Source organism: Pituophis catenifer, unplaced genomic scaffold, assembly GCF_029215685.1.
Source record: "Pituophis catenifer annectens isolate HBS135680 unplaced genomic scaffold, rPitCat1.0.hap2 SCAF_1, whole genome shotgun sequence".
NCBI lineage: Eukaryota > Metazoa > Chordata > Lepidosauria > Squamata > Colubridae > Pituophis > Pituophis catenifer.
In genome coordinates, this window is record NW_027256881.1 from 280089452 (window position 1) to 280108416 (window position 18965).

General features: G+C 37.4%; 1 protein-coding gene across 1 annotated transcript in view; it reads right to left on the reverse strand.

The window, feature by feature from the left end:
* Nucleotides 1-1980: 1980 nt before the first annotated feature.
* The window catches only part of COX16 (cytochrome c oxidase assembly factor COX16), a 32349-nt gene continuing 15364 nt past the window's right edge, over nt 1981-18965 (reverse strand). The window contains exons 2-4 of the mRNA XM_070939354.1: nt 14410-14487; nt 7485-7547; nt 1981-2314 (exon numbers count right to left, since the gene is read on the reverse strand). Coding sequence (XP_070795455.1) covers nt 2222-2314; nt 7485-7547; nt 14410-14487 — 234 coding nt within the window. The 3' untranslated portion in view covers nt 1981-2221. The remainder of the gene's footprint in view (nt 2315-7484; nt 7548-14409; nt 14488-18965) is intronic.

Below are 18965 nucleotides of genomic sequence, written 5' to 3' on the forward strand. Positions count from 1 at the left end.
GCACTCTGCAGGCCTCCCAAACCCTCTGCGCATCCTGTTTTCATGAAAAACGGCCCTAATTTTGGCCTCCCAAACCCCCCATGTGTCGCATTTTTGCCGTCCCCAGCCCCAGGAGCACTCTGCAGGCCTCCCAAACCCTCTGCGCTTCCCGTTTTTGGCAAAAATGGGACACATGGGGTGGGGTTTCGGGAGGCCAAAAATGGCTGTATTCGTTGTATAAGATGCACCAACATTTCCACCCTCTTTGGGGGGGGGGAAGTGCATCTTATACTCCGAAAAGTACGGTAATAGAGTCCATGCCTAGCACTTGCACTTAAAAGGATTTTGGGTAAGAAAACAGGGATAGATCTCAATATTATGAGTACAAAATTCTCAACTCAGAGTAATTTCTATTCAGAACAGAAAATATGGGCCGCAATCCTGAGTCAATGGCCTATAACAGTACAGGACTCAGTTTTTGTTTGTTGAATATATCATGGCTAAGCAAAACAATACTGGCCAGGTTCACACAACATGAGAAAGAGATGGGCTATCAACAGCAAAGGTCTCTGGAAAATCAGGGTTTGATCTTCTCTCCTCTCTCTTATTTAACATCTATGTCCCCTCCTGTTCGTGTCGGAGGCACCGTTTAAGGCTCCTATGTGAATGTGACGCCACTGGAGAAAATCATATGACAGTTTGGGATTTGGTGTCATTAATATATTGATGGTAGGCAGTCAGTCTGTCAGTCTGTCTATCTGTCTGTCTACACAAAAACTCCAACAGGTAAACAGGAAACTGAAAGGGATGATACTGAATTAGGTTCTACAAGTATCAGTTTTTCTAAATTTTTGGCTTGATTATAAGTTACAAATCTTAACATGGTGTATAAATGGAGCAAATACTCCTCAAAAGAGGGGGGGGGAAATAATTCTTTGAAAAAAATTAAAACAAGATCTAATTTGCCTATAAGAGACACATGAAATCAACAGAAGACATTCAGGACAGGTGATGAAGGCAGGTAGCTACAGTTTCATCATCTTTGAGCCTTTCTCATACTTTGCTTACTTCAACATACAGTAATGCTCTGCCGGTGGGGGCGGGAATCCAATGCAGCTTCATACAGTATCAGCCCTTAAAATGACCCTGGTGAGAACATGTAAAACTTTTTTCTTTTGTTCAATCATGTCCGATTCTCGGAGATTGCCTGGACAAATCCCTGAAGTGTATGTGGCAAGGTTTTTCAGAAATGGTGTGCAATTGCCTCCTTTCTAAGGCTAACACAAAGCGACTGGTCCAAAGTCACCCAGCTCGCTGTATTCCTAAACTGGGACTGAAACTCATGGTCTCCTGGTTTCTAGACTGATGCTTCAACCGTTACACAAAACTGGGTCTCAAAACTAGATGTCATTATGGTTAGCAATGATTTTGATGATGTACCTCAAGTTGGGGTGAATTCTTAGGACATGCCTTGGACAGCTGTTAGAATTGGATTTGCCTGTGAAATGCTTCTTATCTATAGGATAGATTGAACAGCAGAATGAGAAGAATTGAGCATCACTTAATTTATCTTTAGAGACTCTCATGAACAGTGACAGTAACAGTAACAGAGTTGGAAGGGATCTTTGAGGTCATCTAGTCCAACCCTCTGCTCACACAGGAGACCTATACTAGGGATTCGAACCACTGACCTTTCTGATCGACAAGCTCAGTGTCTTGGCCACTGAGCCACCTAGCCAGGCTTACATAGTTAACATACTTAACAAAGTATGTTAGGAATAGTTATGTTAATGTGAGTTCCCCAAGAAACCATATTTTGATTACATATATTAAGTAAAGTTGCATACAAAATTTGGGATGAATTGCAAATATAAATGGATATGGATGGAACAGATTTTTGTCCCAATAACACAAATCTAATAAAAAGGTAAGTGTCTGAAACTAAATTACTGGGACACAACCTACCTTTATGAGAGTATTTTGCCTTTCAAATCATTAAGGACATAAAAACTCATGTTCTTAGCTAAATTTATTTGACTAATGCCAGGTGTAGCATTATCAATTGCTGTGGCAAAGTTCAAAATATTTATTTATACGGCTTCTGCTTAGCTATGCCAAACACAGCCATATTCTTAATAGTTGATTCTATTAATTCACCCATGTTATGCATCTTACAGGAGGAAGAAAACAGTTCAAAGGCGAAAGGTTAGTAAGGTTGTTGACTTTTAGGCAAACTTTACTGCTACTGCTGCTTCTCTTGATCAGACCCAGTCTCTTCCCATGGACGGGGCCCTCTGACGTTCTTCCAGTCATCAAATGAGGTATTTTTTATTTTCTATGGAAAAAGAAAGGAAGAAGGGAAATCATAACGTAGAAACGTTATTTGTCTATTTCTGCAATATGTTTGCTATTAAATGGAAAGCGTTCACATAACATACTAAAAGCATCATTAATTAATTGACTTAACCCAGGGATGAAATTCACTTACCTTCCCAACCGGTTCGCAAATGTGCGTGCACCGTCGTCTGCGCATGCACAAAGCCTTAAAATCGTCACAGAAAAGCGACATCATGACGTCCGCATGGGTGGGCGGAGCCTCCTGCATGGGTGGGCGAACCTCCTTGGTTCGCTCGAGCTGGATAGAACCGGCTGAATTTCACCCCTGACTTAACCCCATTTTCTGGCTTCACACAACATACTGAACAATGAACCACAAGGGCTCATACAACATATAATAATATCACAGGTCTTTGGGAAGGATTCGATAGATGGATGAAAATGCCAAATCCAGTCTAAATATCTGGCTGACTGTGAGACAAACCGTAACATAATAATTATTTTGTTAAATAATAAGTTGAATAATAGCATGTTTAATAGCATTATTATATACACTCAACTGGGATCGTCAGAGATTTTTCAAAGCATTTTTTTTTACCACCTGTTCAGCCAAGGGGTTGCAGAAAAAAAATGCTTTGAAAAATCTCTGACGATCCCAGCTGAGTTGCCTGATCGGCAGAGGCTTTTCAAAGCATTAGAAAAAATGCTTTGAAAAGTTAAAAAAAAAAAGTTGGCCATGCCCACCCAGTCACATTACCCCCACTCCCACCAAGCCACGCCCACAGAACCGGTAGCAACGAATTTTACATTTCACCCCTGATCTGCACCTATGCTATGCCAATACATTATGACATCTTAGGTTCTTAGGAAGAACTTGATGAAAATGAAGGCCAAAGTCATGCAAAGATCTGGCAGCTGATGTGTATATAATAATAATACTTGCAAATAAGGGAAGAATGACTGTGGCAAAAACAAAGCAAAGATAGTAACAATAATAATAGGTGTTTTGGATGCAATTCCAAAACATCTGGAGCACCACTTGAACCCCGTCAGCATTGATAAATTCGCCATCAATCATTAGCAAAAAGCAGCTTTACTTGAAACAGCTTACATCAGTGTCAGGCGTGCCTGACTCAGTTCAAAACTCAAGAAAGGAAAACCCCAACTCCATGGAACTGGGGAAAGTATTTTTACTGAATATGAACTGAATGCAGCGAAAGAAAAGCAAAGTCTCTGAGGCAATAGGCACAAAAATTACATATTGAAAGCATCCCCAAATCCCTTCTCCCAAGGACCCAGGTTGAATGTCCAATCCACATCTCCCCAAGGTGTCATGTGGGATACTTCTTCAGGCGGCCCTATCCTTCTGGGATGCCCGGTTAACCTTGACAGTTATCAGCTCTCTCTGGAGCTGCTAAGAAGACGGTGAGAATTTTCCTCCCTTTTCCGAGTCATCTCCACCAGCTCCCAAGTACCTACAATACCTCCCTGCTCCTGTTACAATGGCAGCCGAAAGCAAGCAAGCATCATGAGGCTGACATTAGTGTGACAATTCTTTTAATATTATCAAACAGCAACATCTCCCTATCTCAGGTCCTTGGGAAGGATTTGATAGGTGGACAACAATGCCAAATCCAATCTAAACATCTGGCTGACTATGAAACCAACTATAATCTAAAGCAGAGGTGGGTTTCAGCAGGTTCTGACCAGTTCTAGAGAATTGGTAGCGGAAATTTTGAGTAGTTCGGACAACCGGCAAATGCCACTTCTGACTAGCCTCGCCCCCATCTATTCTCTGCCTCCCGAGTCCCAGCTGATTGGGAGGAAATGGGAATTTTGCAGTAACTTTCCCCTGGAGTGGGGTGACAATGGAGATTTTACAGTATCCTTCCCCTGCCACTCCCACCAAGCCGTGCCCACCAAGCCATGCCATGCCCACAGAACTGGTAGTAAAAAAATTTGAATCCCACCACTGATCTAAAGTAACGATCAGCTAGTTTATGGGGATGGGTGAGTATTGCAGTATGCAAACTCAGCTATGACTATAAAAATTTGTAGAGATAAATAGTAAGGCAGTATTCTAAAAATTAATTCAAATAAAACCATACTTCGGCATAATCACCTTTTTCTTCAAAGTAGCTAAAGTAAAAAATTGGGACCTTTGGGTTAGATGGATATGGTAGGAATCATTAATTTCCATCTGGCTCTTTTCAGCCCTCTTTGCTATGCTCAGAAACTGTTATTACCTTATTACAATTTCTAGGGAAGGTGGAAACTACATAGAAAGCAAAAAGCAATATCCCTCCCCTTGTTCTAAAGTAGTTCTAAAGACCTTTTATCTAAAATAGTGTGTTTTGTGGGGTGGAAAAGGAAGGGAAGAGAATGTGTGAAAACATTCTCTTGTGAACATGATCCACCAGCCTAAAACAAATTATTTCTTCAGCTCTCAGATCAACAAAATGAAATTCCCAACTCAAATCTAGGTAATACTAGGTAATCTCTAATAAATGGAAAATAAGAGATGGCTGAGTGATTTATTATCCAAATTATCCACTGAAAAGTGCAAGATTTTCTAAAATACAAATGACAATACAATATATTGCAGCTCAACTCAGAGTAGCATCTCATTTTATTAGAATCAGGGGTGGGCAGCATGTATATCTTTAGTTAACAAAAATGATGTAATTGATTCATTCAGGATTATGAAAGAAGGTTGAAACAGTCTGTGAAGCTTTGAAATAGGCAATAAAACATATTTTAAAAACTCAGGGAAAGTGAAATGGGAATGTTTGATTGTATATTATCAGCTAGAAATTCACTTGTGTCTGGATACTGAAAATTAACAGTTTAGACACAACACTCCCAGCTTTCAGATATCATTATGTCCCAAATTAGAACATTATGTTATTGTTGCATCATTATTATCCTTCAAATATCTGAAGTGCAATCTGATTTAGACAGGGCACCTTGCTAGGCCTGCGTGTTTCAATACAAATATTACTTCCATACTGCTTTCCTACCTCCATAACTATAGGAAAAAATGGAGAATTGTGTGTGTGTGTGTGTGTGTGTGTGTGTGTGTATTTATGTATACATATACAGAGAGAGGGGGGGGGGGAGAGAGAGAAAGCAAATGTTTCATTTATATGAGTTTTCCACATAGTGTTAGATAGATAAAAAATAACAATTTTATTATGTTTTTCAAAGATACAAAATGGATTACAGCATTAAAATAAAGTATGTCAATAAAATTCATTTCCATAACACTTCACCAACAACAGGTCCAATCAACATTGTCTGAGGTCTAAAGTAGAGAATCATTAGCACATCTAAAATTAGGAGAGTTTAGATGGGATCAGATTCTCACTCTATTCTTTCCTCTTTGGTCATTTGACTGACTATCTTGGGTTTATTTTTGATATTATGATTATTTTTGGGTTTAGACACTGATAGGTTTTCTACTGATAGGCTTTCTACTGAAGTGATGTGATACTCTGTCCAGTACAACATTTGAAGTTGGACTGATAAGTACTGTAAAACAGTTACATTTATGTAACGCCATTGCTTGTTTCTGTCCATTCTAATCCATGATCTTTAAGGGAAGTGACCCTGAATTCCCATTTCCCCTCCTCCACCCAGCAGCCTAGACAATGAAATAAGTGTATCAGTTAGAATCAGCTTTTCATACTGAAAAGCTATGAAATTTTATTGGGTAGAAAGAGGTGCCTGAGATTTTCTTTTAGCTTCTATAGAGGATCAGCTTAAAAATTTACGATAGGGAATATTCCATCTTTGTCTATCACCATCACCTTCTGTCTAAAAGCTATACTTCGTTAGTGCAAATGAAAGTGCATATATCATTTAATCCATTGTAATTCTGTTTTACTATTGTTTTCCTTGCTTCCCATTTTATCAGTGGGGATATTTGTTTTATATTATTTTTATTAAAAATGAATTAAGGAGCAGGATTCTTTTGCTGATTGTGTAATCAGTAGAATTTATTTTTTTTAAATTTGATTTATATGCTGCCCTTCTCCGGAGACTCAGGGCGGCTTACAATGTGCTCAGCAATAGCCTTCATCCTTTTGTATATTTATACAAAGTCAGCTTATTGCCCCCACAGCTGGGTCCTCAATTTACCTACCTTAGAAAGGATGGAAGGCTGAGTCAACCTTTAGCCTTGGCGAGATTCGAACCTGCAGTAATTGCAGGCAGCTGGTCTTAATAACCAGCTTAATAACAGGGTGCCTTAGACCACTGTACTACCAAGGCTCTACTGTACTACCAAGAATTGAATTAATTCATCTGAAGAATGTAAAAAAAAATACTATTTTTGAGTTTTTTTTAATTTGATTTATATGCCGCCCTTCTCCGGAGACTCAGGGCGGCTTACAATGCGTTAAGCAATAGCCTTCATACTTTTGTATGTTTTACTTCTATAATTAGCAATGGCAATAGCACTTAGATTTATATACCATTTTACAGCCTTCTCTAAGCGGTTTACAGAGTCAGCATATTGCTCCCAATAATCTGGGTCCTTGACCTTGAAAAGATGGAAAGCTAAGTCAACCTTGAGCAGGTGAGAATTTAACTGCTGGCAGTCAGCAGAATTAGCCTGCAATGCTGCATTCTAACCACTGCACCACCACAGCTCTTTACTGGAACATTTTGCTGTTTCTAGTGGTTGGATTACGTCTATATATAAAATTTAATTTGGAATAGCATTAATGTCTATTTAAATAATATGTGGATCCATTTGATTTGGGGTTCCAAAATCTGGTATTCATTTTAATGCTGAGAACCTAATGAGGCTAGAATTGTACAGCGAGTCCAAGAAGCTGGTGGATTAACAGTCTGTATCACTAAAGAATAATACATATTTGCAATTAGCCACATGGATTCTATCTTAAAGCTGGCAAGTGCAACACAACACTACATATACATTCTAATTGGATCTGCAGTTTTTCTTAACAGTAAAACTGCATTTGCAGCACTGTGTGAACATGAAAAATGGGGGTTGAATCCTACAAAGCTTTGACTTTTCAAAGCAATTTGTTTTTGCTGGGTCTCTATGAATCAAAGTTAAAGTTCATTTAATTTTAGACATGGCTAGAATACATATTATAACCAAACAGCCATATAACAAAGCAAATATACCAATATCATACCTCATATTCTTCTTCCAGTGTCACCTTACTCTTTTTGAGCTTTTTTTCCAATTCTGGATCCATCTGATTAATAAAATATAGCAATTAAATACTTCTAATTAGAAAGAAAACTTAACCTATGAAGGATTGTAATTTCCCTGCACCTTCAAATACAGGCAATTCCCTGTATAGAGAAAAGGAAAAGGAATTCTTACACAGTTCATTCTCAGCTAATCATAATTCCAATAGGCTCTATCATAGTAGGTTTGTCCAATAATTTATGCTTAGCATGAAAACCTTAATTATTTCAAGTAAGAGGAAGAAAGGTAATCTATATCATTATAAGCATTTTATTAATAATCTTTCACATTAATTTCTATTCATAAAATGGAAAGCTGAAATAAATTTCAAAGGAAGTTCAGGTTTATTTATTTTCATAGGTAAGAATGTTCCCATAACCCCTCTTGGTTTAGACCAATAGCAATCACAAAATAAATAGCTCCAGATTGCAGAAGCCTCATTAAAATTCAATGTCTCAAGACTGATTATATTTACAAAACTCATTATCCAAGATTTTGTTTTTTGCATGCTGGAATGCTAGTAAGTTGAAGAGAAATTCAACTGCCAGAAGTTAACTGTAGCATATATTAAGAGATTGGGCTCTCAGAAAAATACTGAATAGATTGAACAAATTCTGAATGCCTGCTGTAATGCTTTTAAAATGATAAGAAGTTCTAGAAGTATAGGGAAACAGACTAGTAAGACATAGGATCAATAGTGAAGTATTTGAGATTGAATGCAAAGTAATGATCAGCACAAAGAAAGTACATGGGAGTGCTTTCGTCATACACATATGTTTGAATACAGTTGTAGAAAATGTGTTCTCTCTCTCCTTTCAGTTTGCAATTCTGAGAGTGGCCTATAGTGCAATTTATTTTTTAAAACTAATTTATCTATTTCTTACATTTTATTCATTTTGGTGTAGCCAAGGTGGGCTCCATAAAATATTTAAGTCTGCCCCAATGTATTATTTCAGCTACATAATCAGAAAGATCACTTGTTCAAACAATAACTAGAATAGAAAGACATGCTCATGTCACCTGTTATCATAATACACCCTCAAGCACATATTTTATATTGAGTTAGCCAGTGCTATCTTCAGATGGATTTTAGCTGTGCTATTATGACAGGCTGTTAGAAAAAGGGAAGGGAAGGGAAGGGAAGGGAGGAGAGGAGAGGAGAGGAGAGGAGAGGAGAGGAGAGGAGAGGAGAGGAGAGGAGAGGAGAGGAGAGGAGAGGAGAGAAGAGAAGAGAAGAGAAGAGAAGAGAAGAGAAGAGAAGAGAAGAGAAGAGAAGAGAAGAGAAGAGAAGAGAAGAGAAAAATATATATATATAAAATATCATTGTGGTGACTATTACCAACACTGTGTGAACAAAGATGTGGAGCTAAAGTAAATTCTGAAATGAGCTCTCCTAATGGTATATAGCTGGAGAAAGCTGAGGAGCTAATTCTTGATTTGAGGCAAGTTTAAAACTGGAAGACCAATGAGGTTCTCTTGCCCACAGAAAAGCAAGCTTGGCTTTAAAACGAATTAGCTTACTTTATAGGACAGTGATGGTGAACCTATGGCACGTGTGCCAGAAGTGGCACGCAGAGCAGGCACATGAGCCGTTGCCTGTTGCTCTTCTTCTACATGATGTGCGCGCTGGAAACCGGAAGAGCAGCCACCCGGTGCGCATGCATGCGCCGGGAAGATGATCTTCTGGTTTCCGGCAAGCTGGTCTTTGCATGCACATGTGCACGAGAAACTGGAACGTCAGGTGGCCGGTGCACATGCACGCACCGGAAACCAGAAGATCATCTTCCCAGCGCGCGCATGCATACCGGGTGGCTGCTCTTTTGATTTCGGGCGTGCACATGCACACTGGCCAGATGGTCTCCATGCACACATATGTGCCAGAAACCAGAAGAGCAGCTGCCCAGTGTGCATGCACGTGCCGGAAACCGGAAGATCATCTTCCCAGCGCATGCATGCACACCAGGCGGCTGCTCTTCCAGTTCTGTGGCACACACATGCACACAGTCCCATTTTGGCACCCAGTGCCGAAAAGGTTTGCCAACACTGTTATAGGACATAAACACTCAATCTAATCAGCCACAATAATTTTCAAGTGCAGAAACTGGACGCTGGGGACTTTTTAGCCTTGTTGATATACTTCCATGAAGCAGCCAATTAGCTACTGTTGCAGAAGAGCAATAGGTTAAATGGATTCTTTGGAGCCAGTATGGTGTAATGGTAAAAAAAGATTAAATTCCACTTGTTGCAAGGATCAGGGAGTGACCTGGGACCAGTCAACCTCTCTCAGGCTAATTTATCTCACAGAATTGTTACACAGACTTTTAATTGTAGTGTTACTTTGAGTGTAATTCTAGTTTTATTGTTTATAGAAATATTTATTTTTTATGGTTTTATGGTTTTTAATTTTATAAGCAGCTCAGACTCACCACTAGGCAAGATGGGCAGAAAATTAATCAGATAGATAGATAGATAGATAGATAGATAGATAGATAGATAGATAGATAGGCAGGCAGGCAGGCAGGCAGGCAGGCAGGCAGACAGAGAAGAAAAGCTTATGAATGGTTAAATCACAAACAAATGAGAAAACCTTATGAATAGTTAAATCACAATGGCTCTGTTACTTAAGATTTATTTCCTCTCTCTGGCTATAGCCAAGATTCCAAAATGCAAGGACATAAGCTTTGGGTAATATAAGAGGATGAAAGCAGACACTTAGTGTCTCACTTAGCAGCAGAAATTTTGGGCTCAATTGTGGTTGTAAGTCGAGGACTACCTGTATCTATGATAGAAGAATATTCTAGAAACTTGTTGAGGCAATCACTACCTTTTATGAGACTATCTGAAGAACTACAAAATACATACAAGCTTGGGAATTCTAAAGAACCCTTTGTCAAATAGTTAATTAAATGATGTGCTCTCTTGAATGGACTTTTTTAAAACGTAAAAGTGCTCTCTGGTTCAGAGGAAATAAAAGATCATATTGAGACCATTTATTTACCACCTCTCCAATTAAAATTGTGTCAAAAAGACTTGATTCAACTTGACTTGAATGCATATCTTGGTACATAAGTTCTTCTTTTGGAACTGTAATTCTGCTACTGAATAGCTGGCTGACTCATCCTGAATATAATGGAAGAATAAGGGGCAAGGGAATAAGAAAAGTAAGACACCTATGTTTAAAATATTAAAAGACAATTCCTGAAGGTGCCTTTGTAAAGCCTGCTTAATATGCTGTACCTGTACTTTTACAAACCACTTAAATAGCCTGAAGTGCAAGATTTGAAACAAAATGCCCTTGAGGCTTGGGTGCGAAAGTGGAAATGTTTTATATTGCAATGCTTCAAAACTTTCCTTCTTCAAAAAGAATATTCTTGTCTGAAAATTTAACTTTGAATATGCAAACATGGACTCGCATCTAATATTGTGACTTTATAGACAGAACTTTAGGTCATCATGATTTCTTCTTTGCATGTGCTAAGATTTGACTTTTGTTTTTAAGTTTGATTTAAAATTAGTTTATTCTATAACTCTTACTTTTCTTTCTATGTGGCCCTTTGGAACTCCAAATAAAAAAAAAAATCTGACTATATTGAAACAACACATTCCCACAGATATTCCTCTTTGTGACTGTCCAGAGAGACATTACAATCAAATTCTATTACCTGTCAAATAGATATTACCTACCTGCACCATAGTAATTAGTTTCAAAATGGTGCCTCTCTGAAAGCAACTAGGAAATCTAATTTATGTAGGGTGTAAATAAATTATGGAATTTAACCCCGTCTTTTGATTTATATATGAACTGAAATGTTCTTGACGGTTTCATTAAAGGCATTAGATCTTTCATCCAATTGATTCATTTCTCCTTGATGGTTAAAGGTAATAAAATCAGGACACAGTTTAAGTTTTGTTAAATATCAGCTAAAATAGCTTCTGTAGTGACATCTAGTAAACTTTTACAACAGTACAGGGGAAGTCTGTAAATTAAGTATTTACCTTGTGCTTTTCAAACTGAAGTGTTTTATAAGTATTTAAGTTTAAATCACTTCTAAAGCCCCTATAACAGGAGTCCCTAACAACTGGGCTGTGGCCCACTACTTGGGAACCCTTGGGAACTACTAGAGCCCTTGGGAACTGGGCTGCAAAGCAGCAAGTGTGTCTTCCCACTTGTGCGAGCAGCGGGGATGTGTGAGTGGCGGCCATGAGTGCCCACCCCTTGCGCAAATGGAGCTGCATGTGCGTGCTTGCCACTCACTCGCAGGAAACCATCCCCTCTCCCCTCCCCTGCCAGTCCGCAAAGCTGGAAAGATTGGGGAATTCTGACCTATAAGACAGATAAAATAAGGACCTTTATCGTTTCTTTTATATCAAAATTGATGGGATTGTTTTTGAATGCTATTTTGTTTTTGTAACCAATACCTTGATTACTCTTGAGGGTAGTAATGCAAATGCCTTAAGATGTTGGATTCTATCTGTATAATGCTTTAGATCTGAGCCTATAAAGGCTTTATGGAAAGGGTGTGGGTGCTAATGCAACACCTGTCTGTACCTGTTTAAAACAACCGTGTTCTTTTCCAGAACTGTGTTGGAGTTGGAGAGATCAGTTACATAGTTCTCTGAGAAAAGGCCTATCACTTTAAAGAATTGCAGACAGATGCCAAATTCATGATCCTATGCACTATGAAACATTATTTTAAATTTGAATATGAAATATTACATGGCCCTATCGGATTCAATAATGCTTGTATTTATAATAATAGATGTTTAACCCAGCCTATATTGTTGTATTGGACTATAACACTCAAATCCTTTACTTTTCTTAATAAAAATTAATTGGAATAAACCACTTGCATACATTTTATTCATTTTATTTTTGCTTTAATTTATATGCCGCCCTTCTCCGGAGACTCCATTTAGAACATAATACATTTATTCTACATGAATAAAGAACAGGTGCTACCTTTTGGAAAAGACAAGAAGCCAAAAGTCCAGGAATCTTACCAATAGTCTGATTCCGAATCCTATAATCCTGTGTGCTAATGGCCAGCAGGTCCAAGCACCTGTGAGTTCTTTCCCATTATATTGAGAAATCAAAAATGATTCATATTCAATGATGGATTATAAGCAATTGCCAGTTTTAAAACAAAAAATCCAAAGGAAACAGCTTTTTTCTTCCCTGGAATGAACAAGTTCAGTGAAAGCAAGCTATAGCTAGCTCTGATGTTAAAAAATTAATTAAAAGATTTAGGTATTATAATGCATTCTGTAATATTCTATTTGAATGTTACAGAGAAAATCAGAGACAGGAGTTGTCTACGTGATCAGACAGAAAGGTACAGCTTCTTATGAAGATGTAATATAAATTATAGTTGCAACTAAAATTCAACTTTTTGAATTCTGCATTCAACTTTTTGAATGATATGTTTTAGCAGCATTTAGTCTATATGTCTTATAAAGATTTGAAATTCATGCATTTATAGAAAGATTCTTGATGCTAACTCACAAGAACATAAAATTCTGAGGAACTGCTAGAAATTTATGAATATTCACAATGAATTTTGAACAATTTTTCATCTCTATTCATTGCCAACAGTTCTTTCTTATTTCCCAATATTGTTGGAAATGATGTGTTTTTTACTTTCCTGATAATAGTGTATATACAGCAATTCCAGGTCCATCACTCTGATCAGGAGCTGCATATTGACATATTCAGTGAAACTTTATCTATTCATTCATTCATGTTGGTGGGTAACCAGATATATTTTAGAGAATGAATTCAGATATTGCTGTTTGTAAAACATAGTTTATGGCTCACTATATTATTTGAAACTTTCCAATTCTATTTAATAAATCATGCTAAAGTAAACTATAGAGCAATATTCAAACCGGGTTAATTATGACTAGACTTCATTCTCCAGAATCGTCTTAATTATCAGCTGGAGTACATTAAGATGTTTCGCCTTACCCTGATATTATATACTGTGGCTACTATATTTAGACCATTAGTTAACCAGGGGTGAAATGTAAAATCTGTTACTACCGGTTCTGTGGATGTGGCTTGGTGGTGGTGGTGTAATGTGACTGGGTGGGTGTGGCCAACATTTTTTTTTTTTTAACTTTTCAAAGCATTTTTTCTAATGCTTTGAAAAGCCTTTCTGCCGATCAGGAACTCAGCTGGGATTGTCAGAGAGGCTTTTTTAAAAATGCCTCTCTACCAATGAGGAGTCAAAAGCACAAATAAGAACATACAGTACAGTTATGATAAACTTGATATATATTTGAATTTTTGTTTATATGTTTACATGTTTTGTATGTTTTGTTGTGATTTGTTTTGTTTAGTTTGTACTTTCAAATAAATTTTTTTAAAAAAATGCCTCTCTGCCAATCAGGGAACTCAGCTGGGATCGTCAGAGAGGCTCTTTTAAAAATGCTTCTCTGCCGATCAGGGAACTCAGCTGGGATCGTCAGAGACTTTTCAAAGCATTTTTTTTACCACCTCTTCGGCCAAGAGGTTGCAGAAAAAAATGCTTTGAAAAGCCTCTGATGATCCCAGCTGAGCCACGCGATAACCTGTCCTGTGGGCAAAAATAGGGATGCAAATTGATTGATTGAATTGAATTGAATTGAATTGAATTGAATTGAATTGAAATGAATGAATGAATGAATGAATGAATAGGTTTTGTTGTCAATTTACTCTTCTCTTGGGCTTTGAAAATGGGCAAGAAAAATACAATAGAAAGGACTTTGTGTGGGATGAAAATTTCAAAATTTCAGCTCTCTGTTGGAAAGTAAATACTATCCTTCCCTTTAAAAGTTGGCTAATATTCTTGAATCTTGTATCCTACAAGGAGAAGAATTCTGCTTACCTTGCCACGAATCTTTTGAATATCATATCGAATCTGTGCAAATTCACGGAGCCCAAATGACCCACCAACTATTAACACCTAAAATATTAAAATAAGGGGAAAATAATCAGGATAGGAAAGGAGAGAACAGTCCAAGTATTAGATTATTATTATTATTATTATTATTATTATTATTATTATTATTATTATTATTATTATTATTATTATTATTATTATTGCTTTAATTTATATGCCGCCCTTCTCCGGAGACTCAGGGCGGCTTACAATGCGTTAAGCAATAGCCTTCATACTTTTGTATATTTATACAAAGTCAGTTTATTGCCCCCACAATCTGGGTCCTCATTTCACCTACCTTTGAAAAGATGGAAGGCTGAGTCAACCTTAAGCCTGGTGAGATTTGAACTTGCAGTAATTGCAAGCAGCAGATGTTAATAACAGTGCTTTAGTCCACTGTACTACAGGCTCTTATGAGAAACTGTCAGCCCAACATACTGATTTTTTCTTGCTAAACTATGTAAAAGGACTTCAATAATAATACATGTGAATATTGTTTATATTAGCATCCTCAATGCAAGGACTGCAGCTTTCTAGTGTCCCTATCTTTCTGTATCTCATTTCTCTGGAACTTTAAATTTAGCAATGTCTAGCTTGTAACAGCTGAAGCAATAGTGATCGCTAGATGAATTCAGACAAGAAGGTAAAAAAGATCCAGTTATGTTTCTGGAACTTTTCAACAAATTAGGATCCTTCATATATGGTGGCCCTTCGGGTTCAAAAAAGACGTGCTGTTGTGTAGTTCATCTGTGGACACAGAGGTGACTCTACAGTCCCACAGTGGAAGAGCACAGTCTAGCAGAGTTGAAGATGAATTCCACATGAGAAACCTGTGCGTGATGGGGTTTTAAGTGGAATGGCCATGGCACAACTCTCCCAGCAGAAGAGACCTTACTCCAGTGGCATGAGGGACCATTATGGCTGGAAACCTCTCTTGCTGCAGTAAATGACCAGGATGTTTATATGGTGGTCCTATTATATAGTTCAATAAATTTTTGCTGCACCTACATTTTCATCCATTCAATTATAGGTTTAAATCACTAAGATTTAGGAACAGGAATAATAAAACAGGAGAAATTGGCATGAAGAAAATAAAATGACCTTTTAGAATGAGATGCCATTAAAAATGCCTTCAAGTTTTAAAATGTAATTATGCTCTGCTATGCCGATTCCAACGCTACCCTAATACTATTAAATCTTTAAACAAATTAAACGTCAATTTTTTAAACTTTAAATCAAAAACCAAAGTAGAACTTATCTTCAAATCCAAACTGAATTTTGGCTGTTTACACAACCTATTTGTATCACTGTTGGAATAGTTCTAAGAATTACATACTACACATATTTCAGTGTTGTGTTGCCCCCAGTTCGGACCAGTTCGCAAGAACTGGTAGTAAAACTGGCGGAAGGCCCCACCCACTGCCTCGGATGTCGTCATCAGCGATCTGCGTGCGCGATCCCATTCAAACCAGTAGTAAAGGTAAGTAGTTTTTTTAACAAATGTTTTCCAAGTTCCAAGTTTAAATTAACAAAATAAGTGTTTGCCACACAAAATTAAAAAATGCCTTCAAGTTTTAAAATATAATTATGCTCTGTTATGCCGATTCCGATGCTTCCCTAATACTAATTAAATCTTTAAACAAATTAAACCTCCATTTTTAAACTTTTAAATCAAAAACCAAAGCAGAATTTAGCTTCAAATCCAAACTGAATTTTGGCTGTTTACACAACCTATTTGTACCATTGTTGGAATCATTGTAAGAACTACTTACTACACATATTTTTAAACACATGTTTTCCAAGTTTAAATTAACACATTGTTAATATTCTACCTGCCACACAAAATAACAAAATTTACATACAGAATTGTATTATATTTACTCTGCCTGTTGTAAAGTTATGAAAAAATAGTTACATCCTTTCCACATTACAAAATGTAATACCAATAATCCATACTAATGTACTTACACACATAGATTTGTCTATTAAGCCTTCAAGAATCTGACACAACAAGACAGAAGAAAAAATATAAACAGATGACTGTTACACATTGCATATGCATAGAATGTGTGGTACAAGAGATGTAACAAATTTGACATCTGGGTAGAACAATAGTGACTTAACAACCCTCTTCTTGTTAAAGATACTGAGTGATTACCAGCAGCTGAGCTTTGTGCCAGATCAGAAGGAGCTTTCTTGGACAAGGACGAAGCCATGAGATTACCCCAGTGGTGGGTTGTCCCTGGTTCAGACCGGTTCTATAGAACCGGTAGTAAAACCAGCGGAAGGCTCCGCCCACTGACCCTGATGTCATCAGAAGTGATCTGCACATGCACAGAAGGCATGTGCGCAGAAGCAAGTCGCATGCACAGAAACAAGGCACATGCGCAAGCAAAGCACGTGTGTGCGCGATCCCGTTGCGAACCGGTAGTAAAGGTAAGTAGAACCCACCCCTAGATTACCCATTCACTTTTCTGTGGGGGCAGTCCTTGAGAGAAGTCTGGCAAGTTCTAGAGGGATCTTGTCAAATGGAGCGCCAGGAGCCACAGAAAATAACAGCATGCTCAAAGCCTCAGATGAACACCATTAACAGCATTGGGTTTGCTGAACCTACTTTCTTGAGCACATTTTGGTTAAATAAACAGGTTAAAGCAACCTGTTTTACAACCATTTTTGTGGTGGTAGTTAAATGACCGCCTAGTTTGTAAAGAGACCACCATGGCCATTAAGTGAACGCTGCAGTTGTTAAATAAATCAGTGGTTCATTATGGACCTAGTTTTCTTGAAAACTGGAAGTAACTGCAGTTTTCAGGCAAAAATATTCATAAATATGGTCATATAACTCCAGGATGCTGCAAACGACCATAAATGCAGTCCAGTTGCTGAGCATCTAAAGTGTGGTCATGTGACTACATGGGGGTGGGAAATGGGCAACCATTAGAACTTTGCATCAAGATCATAAGTATCCTTTAGGTAGGTCTATGGAAACTTCAATTACTAAGCAAACGGTAGCAAGTCAAGCAAGTACTAATTTTGGATAGGCTATGCAGATGGATAGGAGAGAATGGACAGTAGGTACCCCGGAGAAATTAACAAAAATATATAAAGGTACATTTCTGAAGCCATTGTTGAAAATGTGAAAAACATGAGGGGACATTTTATCATGCATGGTGGAATTGTGCAAAAGCGAAGAAATTGGGATACAAATTCATATAACCATGCAAAAGGTTTTAAATATAAATATTGTGAAGAAACCAGAACTTTTTTTTTTATTGGGACGTATGGATAATGAATTAGAAACGACTCATGGAAGATTGATTTTGTATATGGGAACTGCAGAAAGACCATTGTATGCTAAATGATGGAAGAATAATCAAATTCCCACAGTGGGGGAATGGATTGTGAAAATGTCAGAATTTGCTGAAATGGCAAAGCTGACCAATTTGATGTAAATGTTTCATGAACATTAGTAAATGTTTCATGAAGTAACATTAATGTTTTCTTAGCAGATTCTTAAAAACCTATTTCAATTTCAATTTTCTTTCTGAAAAAACAGCATGTTATGCAACAAAAAGCATCTATTAAAGTTGGTTATCGCTCATCAATACACCAATTTGATACATTCAGTCATACCTCTGATTATCCAATAATTTGCTATGCAGTACAACTCCAAAAGTTGAATTCTTTGTTAATAAAATAGGCAGCAATTGCTCCATCTCTGCAACTTGCTGTACTAGATTCTCTTCTCTTACCAGAAGGATTTAACACATGCTGTATAGCAATAACAATAGCACTTATATACCAGTTCATAGTGCTTTACAGCCTTCTCTAAGCTGTTTATAGAGTCAGCATATTGCTCCCAACAATCTGCGTCCTCATTTTACTGATCTTGGAAGAATGGAAGGCTGAATCAACCTTGAGCTGGTCAAGATCGAACTCCTGGCAGTGGGCAGAGCCAGCTTGCAATACTGCAGTCTAACCTCTGCACCACCACTAGTTTGCATCATTGACTCTGAAAGCCAAATCACAAAACTGCACTCTTTTTAGCTAAATCCCTAAATTAATGTTCACTGCTGGTAGTATAGATCGTCTACTAGAGAAAAGGAAAAAGGCAACATTTTATGAAATGTTTTACTTAAGGAATAAATATTTTATTTTCAAGTCTCTTGTGTAAGACTTCTGCTTCTCAAGCCCATAAACCATGAACTGAGTAGAGTTAGTACTTGGCATCTAAAACTAGCAAAAATCCAAAATTCAAATGTACTTCATCTTTCTCTCTTTTTCTCTCTCTCTTTTTCTCTCTCTCAAAAGCCATCCAGTTTAAAACAACAACAAAAATCTGCTTGACCTGAATTTTATCTGAATTTCAGGCAACAACACTGCCTGTTCTTGTGTAGGTTCGGAAAATGTTCAGTGATTTTCCTCAAAAATGGTAATCACTCATACAATATAGGTCTTCTTATGTACAAGTGTATTTTTATGATTGACAAAAAACATTGCAA